Source organism: Populus nigra, chromosome 17 (genome assembly GCF_951802175.1).
Source record: "Populus nigra chromosome 17, ddPopNigr1.1, whole genome shotgun sequence".
Classification (NCBI taxonomy): domain Eukaryota; kingdom Viridiplantae; phylum Streptophyta; class Magnoliopsida; order Malpighiales; family Salicaceae; genus Populus; species Populus nigra.
The window spans coordinates 4,545,615-4,568,515 of NC_084868.1; the positions used below are offsets into that span (position 1 = coordinate 4,545,615).

The 22,901-nt window shown below is 33.7% G+C and overlaps 1 protein-coding gene across 1 annotated transcript; it reads left to right on the forward strand.

Moving 5' to 3' along the window:
* Window positions 1-315: 315 nt before the first annotated feature.
* On the forward strand, window positions 316-4,621 carry LOC133677386 (serine/threonine protein phosphatase 2A 57 kDa regulatory subunit B' beta isoform-like). The gene is made up of 2 exons (XM_062099416.1): window positions 316-1,895; window positions 3,980-4,621. The coding sequence occupies exons 1-2, from the start codon at window positions 741-743 to the stop codon at window positions 4,304-4,306; spliced, it is 1,482 nt and encodes a 493-aa protein (XP_061955400.1). The 5' UTR covers window positions 316-740; the 3' UTR covers window positions 4,307-4,621.
* Window positions 4,622-22,901: the final 18,280 nt, after the last annotated feature.

Genomic DNA, 22,901 nt, shown 5'->3' on the forward strand with positions numbered 1-22,901 from the left:
GCTCTTGATGATGCACCGAAACTCTGGTAAAGAAAAACAGTTGTTGCTCCATGGTCCCTCGATTTTTCCTTTCATACGTCACTTTAGCCAATACTTGGCTTAGAAGCCACGTGTATAGGAACTAACTACACTGTCTTGTCTCTCTCTGCTCTTTAATTTTTTTCCTTCGTAATAAAAGGCAAGTACAAAAAAAAAAAAAAGAGTTTAGTTAATTAACTAAAAAGAAGAAAGATAAAGACGTTTACTTTTTATTAATTAGTTTCCGAAAATCTGTAATAGAAGCCGTTTCTGCAATAAGTTTTTTTTTTCTTTTTTTTGCTTCTTTTATTTTATTTCCCTTGTTTAGCCTTTTTCCCTAATTATCCTCTACTGTCTCCAAAGTTCTCTTTCCTGAGGTATCTCTCTGTCTCGCTGTGTCTCTATCGGATTAAGCACCGCCATCCGATAACCTGACCAGCATTTTACCGATCGGTTCAAATGATTCCTCATCTCGTTTCGCCTCCGGTCAAATATCTCAACGGTTTGGTTCTCAATCGGGTACACTTCATTTTAAATCCCTAGCTCAGATCCAATTAATTAATTAATATATTTTTATTATTTTCTTAATGATTTTGAATAACTGGATCAAACATTTATTCCCTGTATATTGATCCATCAAAACTCTCAACCACCTCCGCCTAAATTAATAAATCAATCGCCATCTTCTTAGGGTTAGGGTTTGTTGTAATTTGAATTGAGAAATGTTGAGGAAAATCATGAAAGGAGGGCATCGTAAGCCCTCCAAATCGGACGGTAATGATTTTGGCTTCGGGGCTCCCCGAAACTCCGGCTCTGGTCCTGCAAACAATGTGGTTGTTAACCATTCGTCACGGGCTGCCCCTGGCCCACCAAGCCCACACGCTGGGTCGGCAATTGCTGCTCCTCCGCCAATGAACACAGTGGAGCCTCTCCCTTTGTTCCGGGATGTGCCGGTTTCGGAACGTCAGAACCTCTTCTTACGGAAACTCCAGGTATGCTGCTTCCAATTTGACTTTACTGATACCTTAAAATCGGTCCGAGAGAAGGAAATCAAGAGGCAAACTTTATTGGAACTTGTGGATTTTATTCAATCTGGCTCTGGAAAGATTACGGAGAATTGTCAAGAGGAAATGATAAAAATGGTTTCAGCGAATATATTCCGGTGCTTGCCTCCGGCTTCACATGAGAATACAGGGCAAGTATCCGCTGATCCTGAAGAGGAGGAGCCTTATTTGGAACCATCTTGGCCTCATTTGCAGCTTGTCTATGAGCTTCTCTTAAGATATGTTGTGTCGTCGGATACAGATACCAAGGTTGCCAAGAGGTATATTGATCATTCGTTTGTGTTGAAATTGCTTGATTTGTTTGATTCTGAGGACCCAAGAGAGAGGGAGTATTTAAAAACTATTCTTCATAGGATTTATGGCAAGTTCATGGTGCATCGCCCATTTATTAGGAAGGCTATAAATAATATTTTCTATCGGTTTGTTTATGAGACTGAGAGGCACAGTGGGATTGGGGAATTGTTGGAGATTCTAGGGAGCATTATAAATGGGTTTGCACTGCCGATGAAGGAGGAACACAAGTTGTTCCTTGTAAGGGCGCTTATACCGTTGCATAAACCAAAGCCGATATCTGTGTACCACCAGCAGCTGTCTTATTGTATCACTCAATTTGTTGAAAAGGATTACAAGCTGGCTGATACGGTTATTAGGGGTTTGTTGAAGTATTGGCCAGTGACTAATTGTCAGAAGGAAGTTCTCTTCCTTGGAGAACTTGAAGAAGTGCTGGAGGCAACACAGTCTGCAGAGTTTCAGCGCTCTATGGTCCCTCTTTTCAGACAGATTGCTCGCTGCCTTACCAGCTCCCATTTTCAGGTTTGTGATTGTTTCAACTTGCTAAGCTCATAATCTTTATATGTCAGAAATTTAGATAAGTCAGTACCAAAGGTACCTTGGACGTGTTTCCAGATGATAAATGTGCATTTGTCGCTAAGAGAGCAACACATTGGTTGTTTGAGACTGATGGTTGTTGATGATGTCTCAATTGCTTGTTCAGTGTGTATGATGTACTCTTATTCTTATTCTTTATTTTTCCCTTTATTTCTGTCTGCATGTAGAATCCCTCTCCTTACTACATTTTCACTCTTGCACTGCACATAAAATATTTTGCCTTGTCATTCATAACATTTGCTGGTATTTGGTGAATTGGTATTCTACTAAGATTTACTGGTGATCCACTTTGTTGGCTACTCCCCTTCTCTGTAGGAACTTGATCACAGATTTTTTATTTCTTACTGTACTTTTATCTGGACAGAGAGATGTTTAATGTTAGTAATGTTATTTACATTCCATTTGAAAGGAGAAATCAGAAGCTTTTACCATTTATTTTCCAAGGGAAACTCTCTGCTTCGTTTTATCTAATGGTTGTGATATTCTTTGGCTATGTGTGCTCTTCTTACTGCCCATGAATTAATTGTAACTATTCTAAATACCAGTTGCCTTTCATGATCACATGGAGACTAAAGACTGGATATATATATCTATATATATATATATATATATATATATCAAATAGAAAGGTTTCTTGGTTAATGTGATTATTAAATGTACCCTTGGGTTGCTGTTGTTATTCTGTTTCTTCCGAACTTATTTGGCAGCTTCTGTCTCTCTGCTCATTCAAGATGATGATTTTGTTGATCATTTTAATCTTCCCTGACACTTTCAACTTATGCATGTTTCACAAAGTTCCATTGAGCAGAATGCAGCATGATTAATTTTGGAGTGGAATTTATGCTGTGAAATATAAGATTGAAGGCTAATTCTGTTGTAAGGTCATCAGCTGCAGCTTTTAAGTTTTTTTTCATCCATCTCTGCACTGGACCTTTGGTGCGTTTCAGAAATCTGAGTTGCAAAATTCCTTATCATTTATTTTCTTTGCAGTGAGTGTTGCTCAATGCTTATGACAATTGTCCATTTTGTTTATTCTTGCTTACAAGATTTACACCTTCAATCTGCTAGTCATGATTAATGAAAGTGAAAACCAAAACACTTTTCTTTTTGAAGCTGCTATCTACCCACTGTCAATTTTCCATTTCATTTTTTGATGAAAGCCTTTCTTTTTTTCAAATTTTAAATCAATTCTAGTATTCCCCAAGAATTTGCTTCAAGTTATGAGTTATTGCGTCATCATAATTGTACTTTAATATCCTGTGTGTTCAAGATATATTTTTCTCAGGGATTAGTTCTTCGTGAACTTGATTGATGCTAGTTGTTAATTTATAGCATATGGTGTTTCCTTTATGGAAGCATGGGGTTGCTTCTAAGTTTCCTTAGATATACTGTTTCTTCTTCTGTCCGAAGCCACTTTTGTTTTTTTTGTGTTCCCTATCAGAATTTGCTTTCAGAAAAAAAAAAAAAAATAGCCTGCCAAGATTTGTTATGTTTCATTTCCAAGTTACGCACATTGGATCTGATATTCAAAGCAATGTTTTGCATGTTGCATATTAGTGATGAAATCATTCACGTGGACTCTTAAAAGTTTCCAAATATTTAGAAGGGGATGACTGCATATGCTAAGGCTGAGCAGTAATGCATTCTTGTATGCTGCTGCTGGAAATGGTGTTGGTGGTTGAGAACCATTTAGTTAGTTTCCTTTTTCTTTCAAGTGCAAAATCAAAGTTTTTGATGTTATGGTGAATGCATGAGACTAAAACTTGACATTCATTTGGTCAAGGATCCTTTAATTTGTACTGAGATTGACCTTGTCGCCATAAGTTTTGTTCTTTTCTATTTGGCTTGCCTTCTTTCTTTTTTCAGTTGGCCTTCAGGAATTGTTGAGAAGCCTTTCAGATAAAATTACTCCACACATTTACTTGGGATGGTTTTGTAGTTACATTTGAATAGCAATAGCTTATTTTATTGTAGAAGAAGTCTTTGCTTAGGCAAATTTCTGTTGGCAGGTTGCTGAACGAGCTCTGTTTTTGTGGAATAATGAGCACATTGTGAGTTTAATTGCCCAAAACCGAAGTGTTGTATTACCAATAATTTTCGAGGCACTGGAAAAGAATATCCACGGTCACTGGAACCAGGCAGTTCATGGGCTGACTGTTAACGTTCGGAAAATGTTCTTGGAAATGGATACCGAGTTGTTTGAAGAGTGTCAGAGGCAGCATGCAGAGAAAAAATCCAGGGCCAGAGACGTGGAAGAGCAGCGAGAATTGACATGGAAGAGACTGGCCGACGTGGCAGCACAGAGAGGTGGGGGTGAGGATATGATCACTGTTTAACTGATTTCTCAGGGTTAGACGGTCGTGGTCCATACGAAAAGTGGATGGATGGTAGACAAGGGAAGTGCTCGAGGATATCCCCGTTTTTGGGTGCAATTCTTTTTCCATTTTTTTTTCCATTTTATTTTTTTGATCTCAATCCAATCATTAAAGATGTCAGAAAAAGCAACCATAGTTGTAATTTAAAATCTATGGAATATGTTAGTAATATGCTGCACATGAAGAATGATTTGTGAGCATCTCTTTTGTTCCTTTTTTCCCCCATTTTATGGGAGAATCTCTTTGCCACAAAAGGTAGTGAATCATTTTTTTTCAGGTGATGGTCTCGTCGGTTGTTAGTATTTGATGAGAATTTTATTTGCTCAGGTGAACGCATGACTTTTTGATGATAAGAAGCAAGAACTACTGCACCAAATACTAATAATACATGCCAATGGTTATATTGCTTAGTGGCATTATGAAAAAATATGTCTTCCTTCCTTCAGTAGTTTTCGGTTTTATCGTTCTATTTCGTTGTGTTCAACCTGTGACGTTTAGTAACAGCAATTGTTTATTTATTTATTTATTTATTTTTCTTGGTAATTTGAAATGTAAAGGGCACATGACCTTAAAATCAACTATAATAATCTAATAGGCATGGTGAAATCACTATTCACCATATCTTTGTTTACCCGTGAATAGCCATGGTGGTTTTTTTTTTTTTTTTTTTTTTGTTTTTTTTTTTATTTACGTGGGGTGTCCGGGCTAGCTTACGCGCACCACGACTATTCCCCACGACCCGCTGGACATCCTGCAAGCCCAGGAGCATGTAAGGCACCGCGGGGGTGACAGGCGTACACATAGAGGGTCGAACCCGGGACGGGGGCGGAACAAGTCACATGAATTGACCACAGCAGCTAAACCCTCAAGTGCGGGTACACTCGAGGACTCGAACTCAGGACGCATAGGCAGGGCGAAGCCTGCCATCGCCACTGAGCTGCAAGCCTCGTGTGTGCCATGGTGGTTTTTTTTTCCTGTCCTTGTATTTTTTTTTATTACATTCACCAATTAAAGCAAATTTATTGAGAAAGGGCATGATTAAAAGACAGACTCAAAGTGAAATAGGTGAAGAAAAGGGACGTTTCAAACTTAGGGCAAAAGGTTTACTTTGGTCCTCAAACTTTTCTAATTATAAATTTTTGGTCCTCAATATTTACAAAATTCAAATTTGGTCCAATATTTTATTTTTTTGGCCCCTAGTTCTAAAGAAGAGTAAAAGCGGTTGGATTTGATAGAATGGAGAAAGTCTTGAATAACACTGATTTCGACCATGAAAAAAAAATGTTGGTGTCAATGATTTTTATTTTATGAAGAAAATTTATCTTAAGTGTTATTTACCCTTATCCTTGCATGAGATAGTAGATTTGAGCTCGAAAATTGTTTTGGTTTTGGGTTAATTTTGGATTTTCAATCCTATTTTTGGGTTATTTATAGGTTTTTTCAAAATGTATAGGATGCTGTTTAGGTATTTTTTGAGTCAAAATACAGTTGAAAATAGATTTTTTAGATGTAAAACACTTCTGCCCTAACTTTCAAGCAATCATAGGGTGTCAAAGTTTAGGTAGAGCAAACGTTGTATAGCTTGGTACTTTCTTTTTCAAAATATTTAGAGGTGGATGATAAATCATCTACCCTATAAAAAAAGAAAAAAAATTAAACAATTCTAAGCACGTGGGTTGCTTCAGGTCTGCATGAGCTTTTTTTTTTAGGCTAGCATTTATGTTTGCATAAAAATACCCAAACTTTCACCCTCTTGAAAATTTTTAAGGAAAGTTGCAAGACATGTTCTAGCTTGCAATCGCATATAATTATAATTTTTTTTTTAAAAAAACATAATGCTTTTCAAACCTCATATCAAGATAACTTTTTTATTCAAAATGCAAATGAATCAATGTTTAAAATGTGATGACAATACATACAAAGCATGAGCTTATCACAAAACCATGACAATTACTATTGAAGGATTCTTGTCATAGCCAAAGAAGAAGAATGATACTTAGAGCAAACTCATAAATGGGGAACAATTCGACATTCTTCAAATAGTAAATGGTGCGAAGTTTCTCAAAACAATAAAAAGAGATGGTCATTAAGAACAAATGGTGTAAGTACTATATAAGACTCAAATAACATGGTTTTGTGAAGCTACCATAAAAATATAAGCATCTAGTCATATATCATACCCAAGCAAACATTAGTATAATAGTGTGTTATCATGATGAGAGTTGTCGGTTTCAATCATCAATAAAGAAGTTCGACATAGAAAGGAAGACCTATATTTTTAAATAAGCATTTAATTGGCTACCTTGATTTCCTTTATATATAATCATCACACTTTACTTGCAAATTTTGAGTATTAAACGACTCTTATAAATATCTTGTAATTTTAATTTAAAGGACTCTCACAAATTTTTCTTTACTTTTGAGTCTTAGAAAACTCTTGTAATTTATTATGGGATTTAGAGTCTCAAAGAGCCATCACAGGTTTTTCTTTACTTTTTGATTCTTAGAGGACTTTTGCAAATTTGAAACAAACCCTATTATGAGGAGGTTTTTACAATTAAGTCTTAAAGGACTCTCATAAATCGTTCATTACTTTTAAGCCTTAAAGGATTTTTGCAATTTGCTCAACAATTTGGAGTCTTAGAGGACCCTCACAATTTTTTTTTTTCAATTTTGAATCTAAAAGGACTCTTGTGAATTTGAGTCAAACCTAATCATAAGACTCTTGCAATTAAGTCTCAGAGGGCTCTTGTTAATCTTTTTTTACTTTTAAGTTTAAGAGGAATCTTGTAATTTGTTTTTCAATTTAGAGTCTTAGAGGATCATCACAAGTTCCTCTTCACTTTTGAATCTTATAGGACTTGCCATCATGAGGCTCTTACGTTGAGTCTTAGAGAGCTTTTATAAATCTTTCTTTACTATTGAGTCTTAGAGAACTCATAAAATTTAATTTGCGATTCAAAGTCTTAGAGGACCCTTGTAGGCTTTTCTTTACTTTTAGAGACTTAAAGAACTCTTAGGAATTTGAGTTGAACCCTGTCATTAGTAGGCTCATATGATTAAGTCTCGGAGAACTCTTGCAAATCTTTGTTTACTTTTTGAGTCTCAGAGAACTTTTGCAAATTGTTCTACAATTGAGAGTTTTAGAGGATTCTTACAAATCTTTCTTGGGATCGAGTCTTAGAGAATTCTCAAAAATCTTTTTTTTTTACTTTTGAATCTTAGAAGACTCTTGTAATTTTTTTCTTAATTTTTTGGTATAAGATTACTTTTATAAATTTAAGTTTAAAGCATCACCATGCAAATTTTAATCCCTATATGATTTTTTCAAATTTTGATTCTTGAGGCTGGTCAGCTCTAGATTTGACCATTTTTCAAAATTTTCCCATTTACATACCTTCACTTTACAAGCTTACTACTTAGAGTCTATGAAAAAATATTTTTAGTAGATTTTGTATTGTAAGCATTATAAAGAGAGGAACCTAATTTTTGGCCCCTTTAAAAACAATATATAAAAGATATTTTATCTAAAAAAGTAAAATACATTTTAATAAAAAAATATTTCAAAAGAGAATTGAAAAAAAAAAACTTAATTGAAAAGGAAAAGAATAAAAAAAATGCAATTAGCGATTAAATTACGAAGATAAATGAGAAAATGGTTCAAATTGGGTAAAGAGTAACAAATTGGAAAGCCGGTGACTAAATTGGAAAATGATCCAATATTGAGAAACTATTTTAATGTAATTAGGGTTGAATTTGAGAAGAGATTGAGATAAAATGGTTGTCATTGGATAAATAATTTAAATAAAAAAGTTAAGGACTGTATTGGAAAAGGTGTCAATATTGAGGAAACATTTTAATGCATTCAGGGATGAAATTAAAAGGAAATATTGAGAAAAATGTTGAAATTAGATGATGTAAAGCAATAAAAGAAGAACACATTCCATACTAGATGCCACATAAATAATAAGATATGTTGTATTATTATTAATAGTGAGTTATGCTAATATTACATTTGTTAGAAAATTGAATTTGAACACACGAAAGACCTTATAAACTTTAATGATTGAATGATTATAGGGAAGTAAGAGTTACTAAGTGAGTTTTGATTTCTTTTTTGATTGTAAAATATAAGGATGATATTTTGTGTGATGTTGTGCCTATACATGCTACTCATTTATTATTGGAAAGACTTTGACAATTTAATAGAAAAGCCAACCACGATGAGCTTAAGAACATGTATTCTCTCAAAGAGGATGGTAAGAAATTCACATTTGTACCATTATCCTCTAGATAAGTGTGAGAAGACCAATTGAAATTGAAAGAAGAAAGCAAAGCCAAGAAAAAGATCAACCATGTGAGGATATAAAGAAGAGTGAAAATAAAATGATTCAAGAAAGAAGAAGGTTAGATTAGGCCAAAATAAGAATTAGTAGGGATTGGACCAAGAGAGGAGAAAATAAAAGATAAGAGAAAAATGGAAAGGTGAGAAAAGAGGAGATTGTGGAAAAATTAAAGAAACATGTTTTATTTTATGCAAAATATAGTGAGATTAAGAATGCTTATTTTTCTAATATGCCTATGATTTTATTTGTGTGAAAGAAGTCATATTTTAACTCTAATAACCATGGTCATTGTATTTCTAGTATTTGTGTTTCTTTATTATAGGGTTTTAAGAACATCTTTCTTGTTGAGATTCCTAGTGGATTGCCATCTATTATGAGAATTAAGCACCAAATTGATCTTGTAACAGAAACATCTAAATCTAATTGACCAACCTATAGAAGTAATTTCAAGAAGACAAAGAAACTTTAAAGGAAAGTGTAAGAATTGATGACACAAATGTACATAAGAGAAAACATGAGTCCATGTATTTCCAATGTTGTTAATACTGAAAAAATAGGATTTGAAGGATGTGTGTTGATTGTCGCGCCATAAACAATATTACAATAAAGTATATACACCTAATTTCTAAACTTAATGGTACGTTAGATAAATTACATGGGTTTTGTGTGTGTTTTAAGATTGATTTGAAAAGTAAATATCATTAAATATGAATAAAACAGGGGGATGAAAGGAAAATTGCCTTTAAAACTAAATTTGATTTCTATAAGTGATTAGTTAAGCCTTTTGAACTTACCAATGCACTTAATACTTTTATGAGAGTAATAAACCATGTTTTTTGTAATTTTATAAGTAAATTTGTTGTGGTTTATTTTGATGATATTTTAATATATAACAAGAATTTAGAGAAGTATGTTAAAAATTTAAGGAATGTATTGTTTGTTTTGTGAAAATAATGTTTATATGCTAATATAAAAAAGTGACTTTTGCATGAAAAATATTTTATTTTTTGTTATATTGTTAGTGCAAAATATATTGAGATTGATGAGAAATAAGGTTAAGACTATCCAAGAATAACTTACATTTAAGTTAATAGATAAGAAGTTTTCATGATTTGATTAGTTTTTATAAAAAATTTGTTAAATAGAGAGAGCGAGTGGGGTAGAATTACTAGCAGAGATTGCATTTGAGGAATCTACTCCACTTTGAGTAAGAATGAGGAATAACGAAATTAGAGAAGAATTCATTAACAAGAGATGTCCAATCCAATTCATATAATGCACATATTAGATGTTTTACTGTAACGTTTCCTCAATCCATCTCCCTCATATTTTGATAATTATCAACAACATTAACTATAACAATACATGTGCGCGCTGATTATTTTTCATGTTTGATTTAGGGTTTTTATTTATTGAAAAAAAAAGTGAAAAGATAGATGGAATTTAGAAAAATTATGATATATTATATATGAGGTTAATTTTATCGTTTCATTAAATTTAAAAATTTTATTCAATCAATTATATAAAGTTTAATTTATAAAAAAACAGAGTGAAAGTCAAAAAAATATGAAATAATAGAAGGCTAAATGTAGGTTTTTTCTATTATTGCTTGGTCCTTGCTAGATCCATAATACGTTATACATTCCAAACGTCGAACAGCTGAATAAACCAATCCATGTCTGCACATTCAAGCGTACACACCATCTTCTACATGCATTTAAATATATCATACAATTAAGTTGCTCCACTTCAGAAAGCACGACAAGAGGCCATAGGGTACGGCCATTTAAGGGCTTTCCGGTGGTCCATTTTGATTATTTGTATAGCCACCGAATGATTGCCTCGGAATGCTATGATGATTATTTACATCAGGCTCACCACTGCTATCTGCCGAATTTTCCTTCACTACGACCTTCTCGTTTTCCTTGCTTGATATCTGATCGCCCAACAGTTTGTTATCTTCAATAGCCAACATCTTTCTATTCGCGGCAGAAGTCATGTCAGCCATCACAAGTAGCAAGATGTAAATCAAGAACTTGGACTTCATGGTGTTGAAGATTCTTTATCACTACAGTTTTTAGCTCTTGCAACTGGTTTTATGGTTATGAAGAAGATATATACATTCATGGCTACTTATAGAAGGGGGGGAGGATGATAGGGGAGAGTGGCTGTGGGTGGAAAGCTAGAAAAATCTGATTGTGGGCTTTCCATTAAGGTCAGATCGTAAGTTAGTTAATCCAAACAATGAGCTAGGTAGTGCTATGATTAATTAGTGCTTCAAATTGTGGTTTCTGCTAGTGATATTTCACTAAGAGCAATACATATATAGTGGTTCACTTTCCTCGTGTCTCCAAATGGGAAAGATCCACCTTACCAACGAAGGGGCCGCTTGAAAATCATTACCAGTAGATAAATATAGAAAGAAGCATTAATTTCATCAGAAGATGTTGGAAGAAAGGAGATTGGTAATATAATAATAGCGTAAGTTAAGCTTATCAACTATATATGAAACAGGCCTAACGACATCAATTCTGTTCTTCAATATCTCTTCAACAGTATTGTCAATTTTCCAGCAGAAGATCGGCATCACTTTGCTAAGATATCAAAATCTTAGGATTTGGGACACGAAGTTTGATATCCTGATCGAGTTAATAAGAGAGTTGCAAGAAATATTTTTGAGATGTTACATCATAACCTTCGGCAACAATATCCATTCCGGTGCATATGCGTTGTGCAAATATTATTGCTGCAATGTTATTCTGTGACACAGAAGAGGAGGGGGGGAAAAAACATGATAAACTATTTATATTCTCATCATAATCTAGTTTTAAAAATGTGTAAAATGGGATTGCCCAAGAAGGTTGTAGGGTAAAATTAAGAGGTTGCTAGCCACAATGCTGATTCTTTTAGCTTCGGTGAACTACTGGGTTTGAAGACAGCAAGAAATCTTGTGGTTCATAGGGGTATTGGTAGAATCTAGAAAATTTTTTGGCTCAATTTTTTGGTGAACATGGGAGGTCAATGATCAATTTTACAATCCAAGCAAATTTCTAGCCCAGTATTTTTTCTTCCCTCTGTCTTTTTTTCCAAGTATATACTACCAGTACTACATAGCCCAGTTTGTTCAAAAACTCGTCCCTAAATTCAATGCTGTTTGGTATTACGGTGCCGCATTTGGACATTCATGACAGCTGTATCTAGGACTCATTTGACACCTGCAATCAAAATTATAACAGCTCACTCGTTTGTTTTATGCAATTTTAATTTGTTTTCACCTTTTCCTCTTTTGTTGGAAGGTCGATGGAATTTAGATCCTTCTAAAAATTAGAAAACGTGTTCGGTGAATTCCATATAGCAATTTGATAGTAGCTAAAGCTTCAGGAGGATTAATTTTCTAGGCCTAACGAATCGTGTCCAGGAGAACCGATGGGGAAAAAAAATGGAGGACCTTCCTTTGGATCAACTTTTTTTCCCCCCTCCGTACCCTCTTTTCTAAAAAACATAACAAAAAAACACGGTAATAATGAGCTCAACCAAATGCCAAGATTACACATATATAAATATAATGAGATATCATACCTATATATATTTGAGTTTTGTCAAGTACTGAATCTAGACATATATAGTTCTGGTGAGTTGACCCATCATCTCTAAACTAAGCCAAATGTTTGGTCTAGATATATATGGGTCTGATAAACCGTTAAACCCACTATTACTAGACTTAGTGAAATACTGAGTCCAAATATATATGAGTCTAGCAAGCTATCAGATACCGTCTCTGGGCTCAGCCAGATGATGAGCTCAAGCTCTTTTCAACCCTGAAAAATCTTAGGCTTTATGATTACTCTATTCAGTCAGAGTTATTTTACTTTGATAACTCAAAGATTTTTTACTTTATAATGAGTAAGAGATATTTAACTTACATTATAACCCTTTCTTTTCGAAAAAGAGAAAAGCCTCATGGGTTATAAAAGGGATAAAAATATCTCATAAAGGCAGGTTTTGAATATCCATTTTCTATAGTATATTTATTTTTAGAGTCTTTCTCTAAAATATGATAGTTTTTTTCTCTAAAAAAGATACTTACATAAGTATCGAAGAATCTTTAAATTTACCAAATAAGACCTTTTACAGGTATCATGCACTGGTCACCTTAATTAGGGAGAATGAATCAAATTATCAAAACAAAAAAATTAACTGATTATCCAAGAAATAAGCCTTACACCTAAGCTACTTGGATTTATTGAGACAATATTAATGGCGCCATCTATGAGAAACTGATAAAAAAACCATTGATTGTTCTTTCAAGAGTTGGGTTATTGACATCCCTAACACCATCAAAGGTAGATCATCAAAGCACTATCAAAACGAGATGTGTTAAGGACTTTGATACAGTTACTAGCACACTTGCTTTATCAGTGCGCTAACAATTCTTTATTACCTAGCAAAGTCCAGATAGTAATTTGATTGCTTTCATTCCTAGAAAGACTTTCTTCTACTTTCATATGGGCTTAATAAGACAAGAAAATCTAGGTTATGCATATGTCGATTCCATAAGCATAGTTGGAGCGTCAAGATTTTAGAAAGCTTTTAATAAGTACAAATAGAGTATCAATTCAAACTACATCATTAGAAAAGTCTATTCATCGACTACCTGGAAGACATCTACTAGAGAAACTCTATTATTTCCCCTTTTAGGCCTGAGACTATGATCTCATTAGAACCATCATAAAATTGATTGTACTTCAAGGAAAAATAGAGATGTACAATGGTCACTAACTAAAAATGTAATTTTCTTATATATGAATTAAATTGTTCAAAATAACAATGCTTTCTGTTATCCAAGAGCTCCCCATTGCACAAGCCCCTTAACCTTTCATGGATGGGATTGTTTCACTCTCCCTAATGTGATTGCATATTTACTTTGGAAGAAATCAATGTCTCCCTAGTTCAACGACATAATTTACTTTGCAAAGGATTAGCATGGTCTTCGTAATGTAATTGCACATCTCTTCAAGGATGAGATAGACACTACCATAAAAATAAGGATGGATACGGTCTCGCCAAAGCACTAGCCCCCCAACCTTCTTATGATGGGATGGATTCACTCTTCCTAGTACGATTGCACATTTACTTTTTAAGGAATTAATGTCTCCTTAGTTATATGACATAGTTTACCTTGGAAGCGATTCACATGGTCCTTCTAGTGCAATCACGCATCTCTTTAATGATAGGATAGACACTACCTCATCAACGAGGACAAATACGGTCTCTTTAACCTTTCAAGGATAAGATTGATTCACTCTCCCTAGTACGATGACATATTTACTTTAGAAGGAATCAATGTCTCCAAAGTACTATGATATGATTTACCTTAGAATGGATTGACATGGTCTCCTTAGTGTAATTGCACATTTTTCCAAGAATATGGTAAACACTGCCCTAGCAATAGGGATAGATATGGTCTCCCCAGGGCACCAGCCCCTCAACCTTCCAATGATGTGATGGATTCATCCTCCCTAGTGCTATTGTACATTTACTTTGGAAGAAATCAATGTCTTCTTAATGTTATGACATAATTTACTTTGGAAGGGATAGACATAGTCTTCTTAGAGCAATCACACATCTCTCTAAGAATGGAATAGACAATGTCTTAGCAACGAGGATGGATACGTTCTCCCTATATCACCAACCCCTCAACCTCTCAAGCATGAGATGAATTCACTCTCTTTAGTTTGATTGCATATTTAATTTGGAAGGAATTAATTTGTTTCTAATGCTACAACATAATTTATCGTGGAAGGGGTTAATATGGTCTCCTTAGTGCAATCACATATTTCTCCAAGGATAGGATAAACATTGCTTCAGCTACGGAGATGTATACATTCTCCCTAGGCATAAACCCCTTAACCTTCTAAGGATATAATGGATTTACTCTTCTTAGTGTGATTACACACATTACTTTGGAAGGAATTAATGTCTCCCTAGTTTTATGGCATAACCTTGGGAGGTATTGACATGGTCTACCTAATACAATCACACATCTCTCTAAGGATAAGATGGACGTCACCATAACAATAAGAATGGACTCTGTTCACCCAGCACATTTACTCTCTCTAAAGACAGGACAAATAAGGCTTCTTAACAATCCACTACAAATACATCCAGGTTAATTAGAAGACACCTACAAGAGAGACCTCTTTTTAGTTCCAGGAAGGAGGCAAAACCCACTTAAACCCTATTAAGAATAAACAACTCAAAGCTTAAAAATGAGAAATTTTCAACTAAGTATAGGTGTTGGTCCCATAAATATTCAACTAATATGGGCGTTAGACCCAAATAAAATCACTACACAAGGGCTCTATATTCATGCAAACTAGCATTGAGATGATTGAACTTTATAAAAGAGAATTTCTATTAAATAAAGTATGTTACAACAGTCAACCCCACAGTATTGGACATAAAAAAAAGGATATGTACACACACACACACACACATAAAAAGGGGCTTAATATTATAGCCTAGACTCCTCAGCTAGATACTCCCCAAGCTAAGCAGCAACAACCCTGATTGGGAACAAGTCTGTAAAGTCAGGAACCGGGATGAGATGAAAGGTTGCACTGAAATCCATTTATATTCTCCTTGAGAGATTGAAGAAATACAAATTGGACATGACAAGAAATAGCTTGTCTCCCACCATCTCAATTAAAGCCACCAACATAGCCTCCGAACGCTAGACTTCTTTCTTAGTAGTAGCAGGCTCAACTCGCGCAACAACAAAGCTTAAACTACAGATTAATTTAGTCCTCAACCTTTAATTCTATCATATTCAGCCAATTTCAAATTAAATTTCCAAGATTTCTTTCAATTAAGCCTTGATAACATTCAAAATTGTCCTTCAATATTGGTATTTTTTACGCTTCAAACCATAGATTTTCAATTTGTGTAATTTTGATAAAATTGACCCCAAATTCTAATTTTTCTCTTCAATTAAACCCTTAATCTAATCAATTGGATCCCTAAAATTCAGCACCTATTCCATTTTCATCATTGGTCCTTTAATTATGTAAACTTTGGTCAAATTGACTCCAAATATAAATTGTTATCTTCAATTTCACCTCTAATTGAATTAATTGGGTTCTTAAATATTAGTGTCTTTCATTTTGGTCCATGGTCTTCTAATTCTTTCAATTTCAGTCAAATTAACTCCAAATATCAATTTTTCTCTTCAATTAAGTTCTTGAACGAATTAATTGGAATTCTAAACCTTTCCATCTCTTTCATTTTTGTCCTTGACTTGTAAGTTTAGCTAATTTTTCCCTTAATTCCAATTTTTCATCTCAGTTAGACCCCAATTAATTAATTGGACTCCTAAATTTTTCCATCTTTTTTTTATTTTGATGCATGGTTTTTCAATTCTTCTAATTATGATCAATATTATCAACCTTTTCTTCTAATTTTATTCGTTTAAGCCCTAAATTACATGTCCAAGTGACTTTTTTTACCAGCTACAAATTAAATTCTTGCTTGAAATTTTATTTTTTTGAAATTGTTTTCTGAAAAATGATTTTTTTCCTAGAAATGTATTATTTTGAAAATGATTTTGAAAATATTGATTTCAAAACTTTTGGGGTGTTAAATATTGAGTTATGAAAAGTTACATCCTAAAAATCGTCAAGGTACGTAGAAGCAATGATAATTAGTCATGACTCATGTAGATTATGCCAACCTTTGGAATGGCAGGAAAGCATGAATATTTAAAGAGAGGAGAGCATTAATATTCAAATAGAAGTATCCCATAATACACACACACACACACACACACACACACGGGCTAGTAAATGTATATAATGCAACGCTTTGTTACACTATTATAAGATCGTATTTTAAGATACCCATGTATATATGTAGTATAATCCTCACACACCAAAATATAATAAATTCATATGCATTATTTTTCATCATTAATAAATATCATTTTTACATATCATGCATAATGATAAATGTTTTGTGTATATATTATGTCAGAGAGTTGCTATTGCGGTTCATGATGAACCAATGATGTTAAACTTGTCATTGCCACTAATTAGCTTGCATCTTACCATTCTAGACTTGACTCGGTTAAAGAGGTTTCACATCTAGATAATGCAATAGCTAATGAAGAGGTAGCTTTGCCAAGATGAGGATATACACGAATCCCATGACATGGTTTTGATAATGTAGGCTAGTCCCCGAATAGCATGCAATGAACTAATTAGATTAATGTAATCATTCATTATATTAAATTGTTATAATTACTTGTGTTTTTTGAATTATAAGTTTGGATTTTGATTTTGTAGGTATAATTGGATTAAGTTTACTTGCACTAAAATGATTATAAACAAATACATTATACTATAAATAACTATTGAAAATGCTTGTACAAAACCAGGTATGTGTATCGGTGTTTAAAACAGGTTACATGAAAGTAAAAAACCTAAAACGAGAAAAAATACAACCAATCAATTTTCAAGTGGTTGCACTACTATCATAGGTGGAGGTAGCTACAATGGTAGGTGAATGAGAAGGGGGCGATTTGGTGGTGGAATAGTGTGGCACTTAGGTGGGATCGAGAGGGAAGGAGATGAAGAGGCCAGGAGAAAAATGAAAAGGAAAATCACGCTGAAAAGACGAGGGGTGGTGGGTTGTTCTGGTAAAGGAGATGGAGAAGGATAGAGTTAAAGGAAGAAAGGAGACTATAAACTTAGATTGACTGGTAGCGCCACCGAGAGCGGCTCAACCATTTAAAATTTTATTGGTTGCGCCACTTCCACTAACGCAACTATATAATGCCATTAGGAGTGACAATTCTAGGTAAACTTTCATTATTGCGACACTAATAATGGCTCAACAACTAAAAAAAATGTTATTGGCCTACTTTTTTCCTGTTTTTTTTATTCTTAAATTACTTTTAGCTGATGAGTTCCTTGATTAAATGTGTTTAAACTGAATTCAGATAGGGGCAGTTTCAAATGACCAAGTTAAAGCGCTTCGAGAGGTTGTCCATGATGAAAGTAGCCAGAATTAGTCAAATTAATCTAGTGGTGGTCACTATTTATGCTGTATATTTATGAATGTGATGTAGCTTTAAGGGTAACTACCCTTTGGCTATCAACTTACCTAGCAGTATGCAGAGAAAAATGCAAGACCATTGCAACCATTGAATCAAAGAGATATATCATAAGCCCAAATGATTAATTTCTCATTTAGGATTGCCTGAAAAATGGCAGGTTAGCAAGTTCCCAATATGTTGTCATGGATGATGGTTCTTAGTAAGACACCGTTGTTTTCTATTCTAGAGGCAAAACAATATATACTTGTTAAGGCCATAAATTTTTTCATGAGGGAAAATATTTGGAAACATGTAAGAAATTGACAAGTATAAATTCTTTTAAGTTACGATTATGCCATTAAATAGTAAGGTTTATCTAATAAAATAACCACAAATTTAAATCTCTCCACTCGCATTCTATCTTTTAATTAAAATATACCTTACATCTTGAACAAGTTTAAGTGTTGTTTGATAACCTTTGCCTAAAATAACCTTTTTCCTAACCCAAAGACCATATGCTATTTAAATGATTGCTCATCAACATCCCCATGTAATTGCATCCTTATGCTCTTATAGACCTTTATACTATTTTTCCCGCTGAAGTCTAAACCACCTTCTTCAAATGGAAGGAGTCTTGTATGGCATGGAACGTCTAGCAAGTATACTCATAGACTAGATCAGCACATCAAAATCTAAGAAGAAGTGCGAAAACGTTATATTAATAAAAACGCTTTTTACAAAACAAGCCTAGTTGGTGTGCTGTAACGTACAACTAAAAATAAAATTTAAATTCTTAAAAATATATATAGTAATATGAGTAAGGATTCTTTTCACAAGGTTTATGTAGCTTAATTTTATGATAAGTAAATTATCATAACCCAATTTTTATCTTATTTTTAAAAACAATTAAAAAAAGAAGCTTGCCAAGCCTGTTACCACTTAGACATTTAAGGATAAAGTGGCGTGAAGTAATTGGCTAAAGACATAAAAAAATAACTGAGGAGACAAAAATACATGGACGATACGTAAATGAAAAAAAGAAATAGTGGAAGAAAATGAGGCAGAAAACTAAAGAAAAAGGGAAGCTAATTAATTTTAACCTGCCTTCTGGTAATTGAAAAAATAGGAAAATGGATGATGCTTCATCAGTAAAATAGTAAAAAATGGCATGAAAGGAGTGAAAGTAAACATGCAAAAGAAAGTGGGGTAGACTGGGATTTTTTAAAAAAGAGAAGGCAATTCCAAGCACAAAGTGGCCTTCCCTATTTTCTCCATTTACCTGCATCCAATCTTCCATTCACAGAACAAAAAACAGAGAGTTCTCTCTCATTTATTTCATTATTGTCTTCAAACACGAAGAGGACAATCAATTCCTCTAGCCTTCTCATTTTTGGTCAAAGAATAAATGTCATTTCCTCCTCATCCCATACATATGATTTCTCTCCATCTTAGTTTCACCATCAACACCACTCGCACAAGGCCATCTTTTACACCAACACCTACCATCAACAGCCGCCTTCATCAATATTCCCAGCAGCTCTATTTCATCTCCTCATCAACAATAGTCGTTGATTACTCATCCACCGACAACCCTCAAGCTCAGCAAAGTCTTTGATAGCCTCGTCACCCACCTCACCTTGGCTCTTCCTTATTTTTTTTTTATCTTCTCCCTCATGACTTCTCCTTTTCTCAACCGAGACACATACCATCAGCACCAGTCGTGACCTTAACTTCATCACACACCAACACTAGTCGCGACCTCAGCTTTAAAAAAAATTCAAATAAATGATGGCTTTGAATATTTCAGCATGCTCTAAATTTAGGAAAAACGGTGATCTTTCATAGGGTAGTGTTTAGTTTTTTTTAAGCATGACTAAGTTAATATTTGAATCTTGAAATTAGTGTTAATTTTAGAACTTTTAGTTCTCTTAAATTTTTAGGTGATGACTTTTAATCTATTATAATTTTCCAAGACCATAATAATCCAATCTTCAAGCTGTTGAAATGTCCAACGAGTCACGATAAAATGATGACTAGGAACTAGAGTTAAGTTAACTGGTTGTATTTGCTTTTATTTTATTTATTTTATTTTTTGTTTATGTTTTAAGTATTTGTTTTATTTTATTATTTATTTTAAACAATTTAATTTTTCTATAATTATTTCAATTTGGCAATTGCATAATGCATGATATTTATCCGAGTTTTCATGCACTTAACTATGAACCCACAAAAGCTCTACACTCGAGTTTGTCCATTTTAAGACTAGAAAGGAAGATCCAGGTAACGAGTATGATTTATGTCCATTTATACTCATTTGGATTTCTATTCATCGAAACTCATTATATGCAACAGGGCAACGGGTATTATGGAGTCTCTCATATTCTCTTATTGTATAAGGTTAGGAAATTGATTATTCCACTGATAATTCGAGCAATATAAGGACTTGAGAAATATTATCAGGCAATCTAGGGACTTGATAAATCTTTCAAAATAGACAAGTAGAACCTAAATTTTTATGAGCTAGATCTTATAGGACGTGTAAAGTGATAGGGAACACTACCTTTGAGGACATGAAGGTTAGATCAGAGTAAGGTCAACTATAGCAAAGAGATTGCTTGTCGATTGGGTTTGAATCCCACTTATTAGAACATATGGATTTAGATGAAAGACCTTTTGACATGAGTAAATTGTTGGACTTTTAGTAAAAATTATCACCTCAAGACCATGACAATTTTAAAAAACAACATGATGACATAGCACAACTGCTTAAAATTAGGATTCAACATTCATGCTTCCAGGCTTTAATAGGATTTTGGGATCCTGAATATCGATGTTTCACCTTTGACACGATAGATGTGACTCCTACTCTTAAAGAATATGAGTCCTTTTGAGCTACCCAAAATCTAATTAAATGTACTTATATACTCCCGTAGAGCAGTCTCCCTTTAAATTTTCTTGCTTAAACCACATAAATCATTAGTTAATGGAACGTCAAATGACTTAAGCAAGGTAATAGCCAAGGATGGTTCTGGAATGTATTAAAGGTCACATTTAAAAAGAGGTTGCAAGAAGAAGATAATGAAGTCTAATTGAGAATTCTAGCTTTAGGAATATATAGGTTGGTTCTCTTCCCCTCAGTTGAAACATGATTGACTTTGAAGCTGTAAAAATATTCAAGAATGTAATTGCCCTCAAAATTAATCCAACTACAACAATATTGGTTAAAACCCTATATTCTTTAAATCATTGCATAACTATATTCTCTAAATCATTGTAGAAAAACTGGAAAGGATCATCTACGATATTTGCAATTACTAATTTTTTAGCCAGTAAGCTATTTGGTTGAGGGAAAGATTTCATAGATATTTGGTACTCCTTGGCATCTATATTCAAAGTTGGAAAATTTTTCTAAATGACCTTTGAATGAAATAGGAAGAACCTTTTAGGAGTGAATGTTCCAAAGCTGTAGTAAATCAGCATTCCATTGGATAACTCGGTATATATATTTTGATTTTTATTTGGCATATTATAGGATTATCTTTGGGTTCCACTAATAGAAGCAAGGTGTTGTATTAACTATTGTCCTAATATGGTCATGAGATAGTTAGAGTTTGAACAATTTATCATAAGAAATGTTGGGTTAGTACAATAATACGAAGAGTTTAGAACTTTCAAGAATCTATTAGAATCCCAAAACATGCATGGAAACATCCAAATATGGTCATTACTGCTAAAAGAGTATATGGGAAAACAATTTTAGGATATTCATTATGGCAAATGACTCGAGGAAAAAGGCAACAGGTGTCATTATCTGAGGGATCAAAAAAACCAATGGTGTAATCTATAAAAGATCTATAAGAAGAGATGCGAGCACAATTAGAGTCCAATAGCATGAACTTGAATTCTAAACTGGAGTTGAGGGCAAAGAAAAGGTAATTGGAACCCAATTTGGTTATCTAAGAAGAAACCTTGGCAAAGGTAGAAAAGGAAAGAGACAACTTGATAACTCAGCTACGACAACATCATGAATTCCAAGATCTATAAGAGAAGTTCAGATTGCTATCATTAGATAAGAAAAAGCAAGCCTTTAAGTTATCAAAGGCTCAAAAGAGGATAACATAATTAGAAGACGCAAATGAATCACTTCGTAGAAAATATAGTCAACAAAAAAGAATAATCATTTTTCTAGATAAGAAAGTCAATTAGTTTGCTCTTATTAAACAATCCTTGATATTGGCAAAAGAAAAGGCAAAAAAGGAGTTGGAGCAATAAACATCTGAGACCATGTAATATCATCTACAAGCTGAGAAAGCCAAAGCCTATGCCATATGATTGAGAAACACTGCACAATATATGGCAAAAGGTGAGCTGGTTTCTCAAGATGCTTTCCTGCAATTCTTTAGTGAAGTTACAGATGGACTCGACTAGATTGCATCATATCCTCATTTAAAGCTTTGAAAGGAGTAAAACCTTATCTTTTGAGAAAACTCATGATGTATCTAGCCTTGTCATTGTAATCAAATCCTTTGGATTATTAAAAAGACTATCACTTTCTTTTATGGATGACTCGGGTTCCTATAGGTTTAGAGTTCTTAGTGAGAACCTCTTAACAAAATTTGATCTAGTTTATCCTCATGGTTCTAATAAATAAATATAAACTTGATTTAAAAAATAACATGCATATTCAATCCGACATTTTGCATCTATTTGTGCATTCTATTCATTTGCATGCATTCCAATTATACATGTGAAATATAGAAATATAGGTTTCCATAAAAGTTAACCCTTTAAAATCCGCAATACTTGATTCCATGAAAGGTAAATAGAGAACAAGAAGAGAGCCTAGTTAGAAGCCTAACACCAAAGGGACATTGACAATCTCAAAAGAGATATCACTATGCTTGTTAGCTTGCTCAAGCAAGCTTTACAGTCCAATCCTTTAAAAGTTGTACAATCAACCTTAGGACCCTCAACACAGTCTATGGTTAATACCCAACAAGCACTAATACAATCATCTCCATTTGTTTTCATTCCATAAAACTTAGGGGTAAATGGCACAACACCTAAGTCTCGACTCACCACCCTTTTACCTTTAATGTGATTCGTTCCATTTGTACAA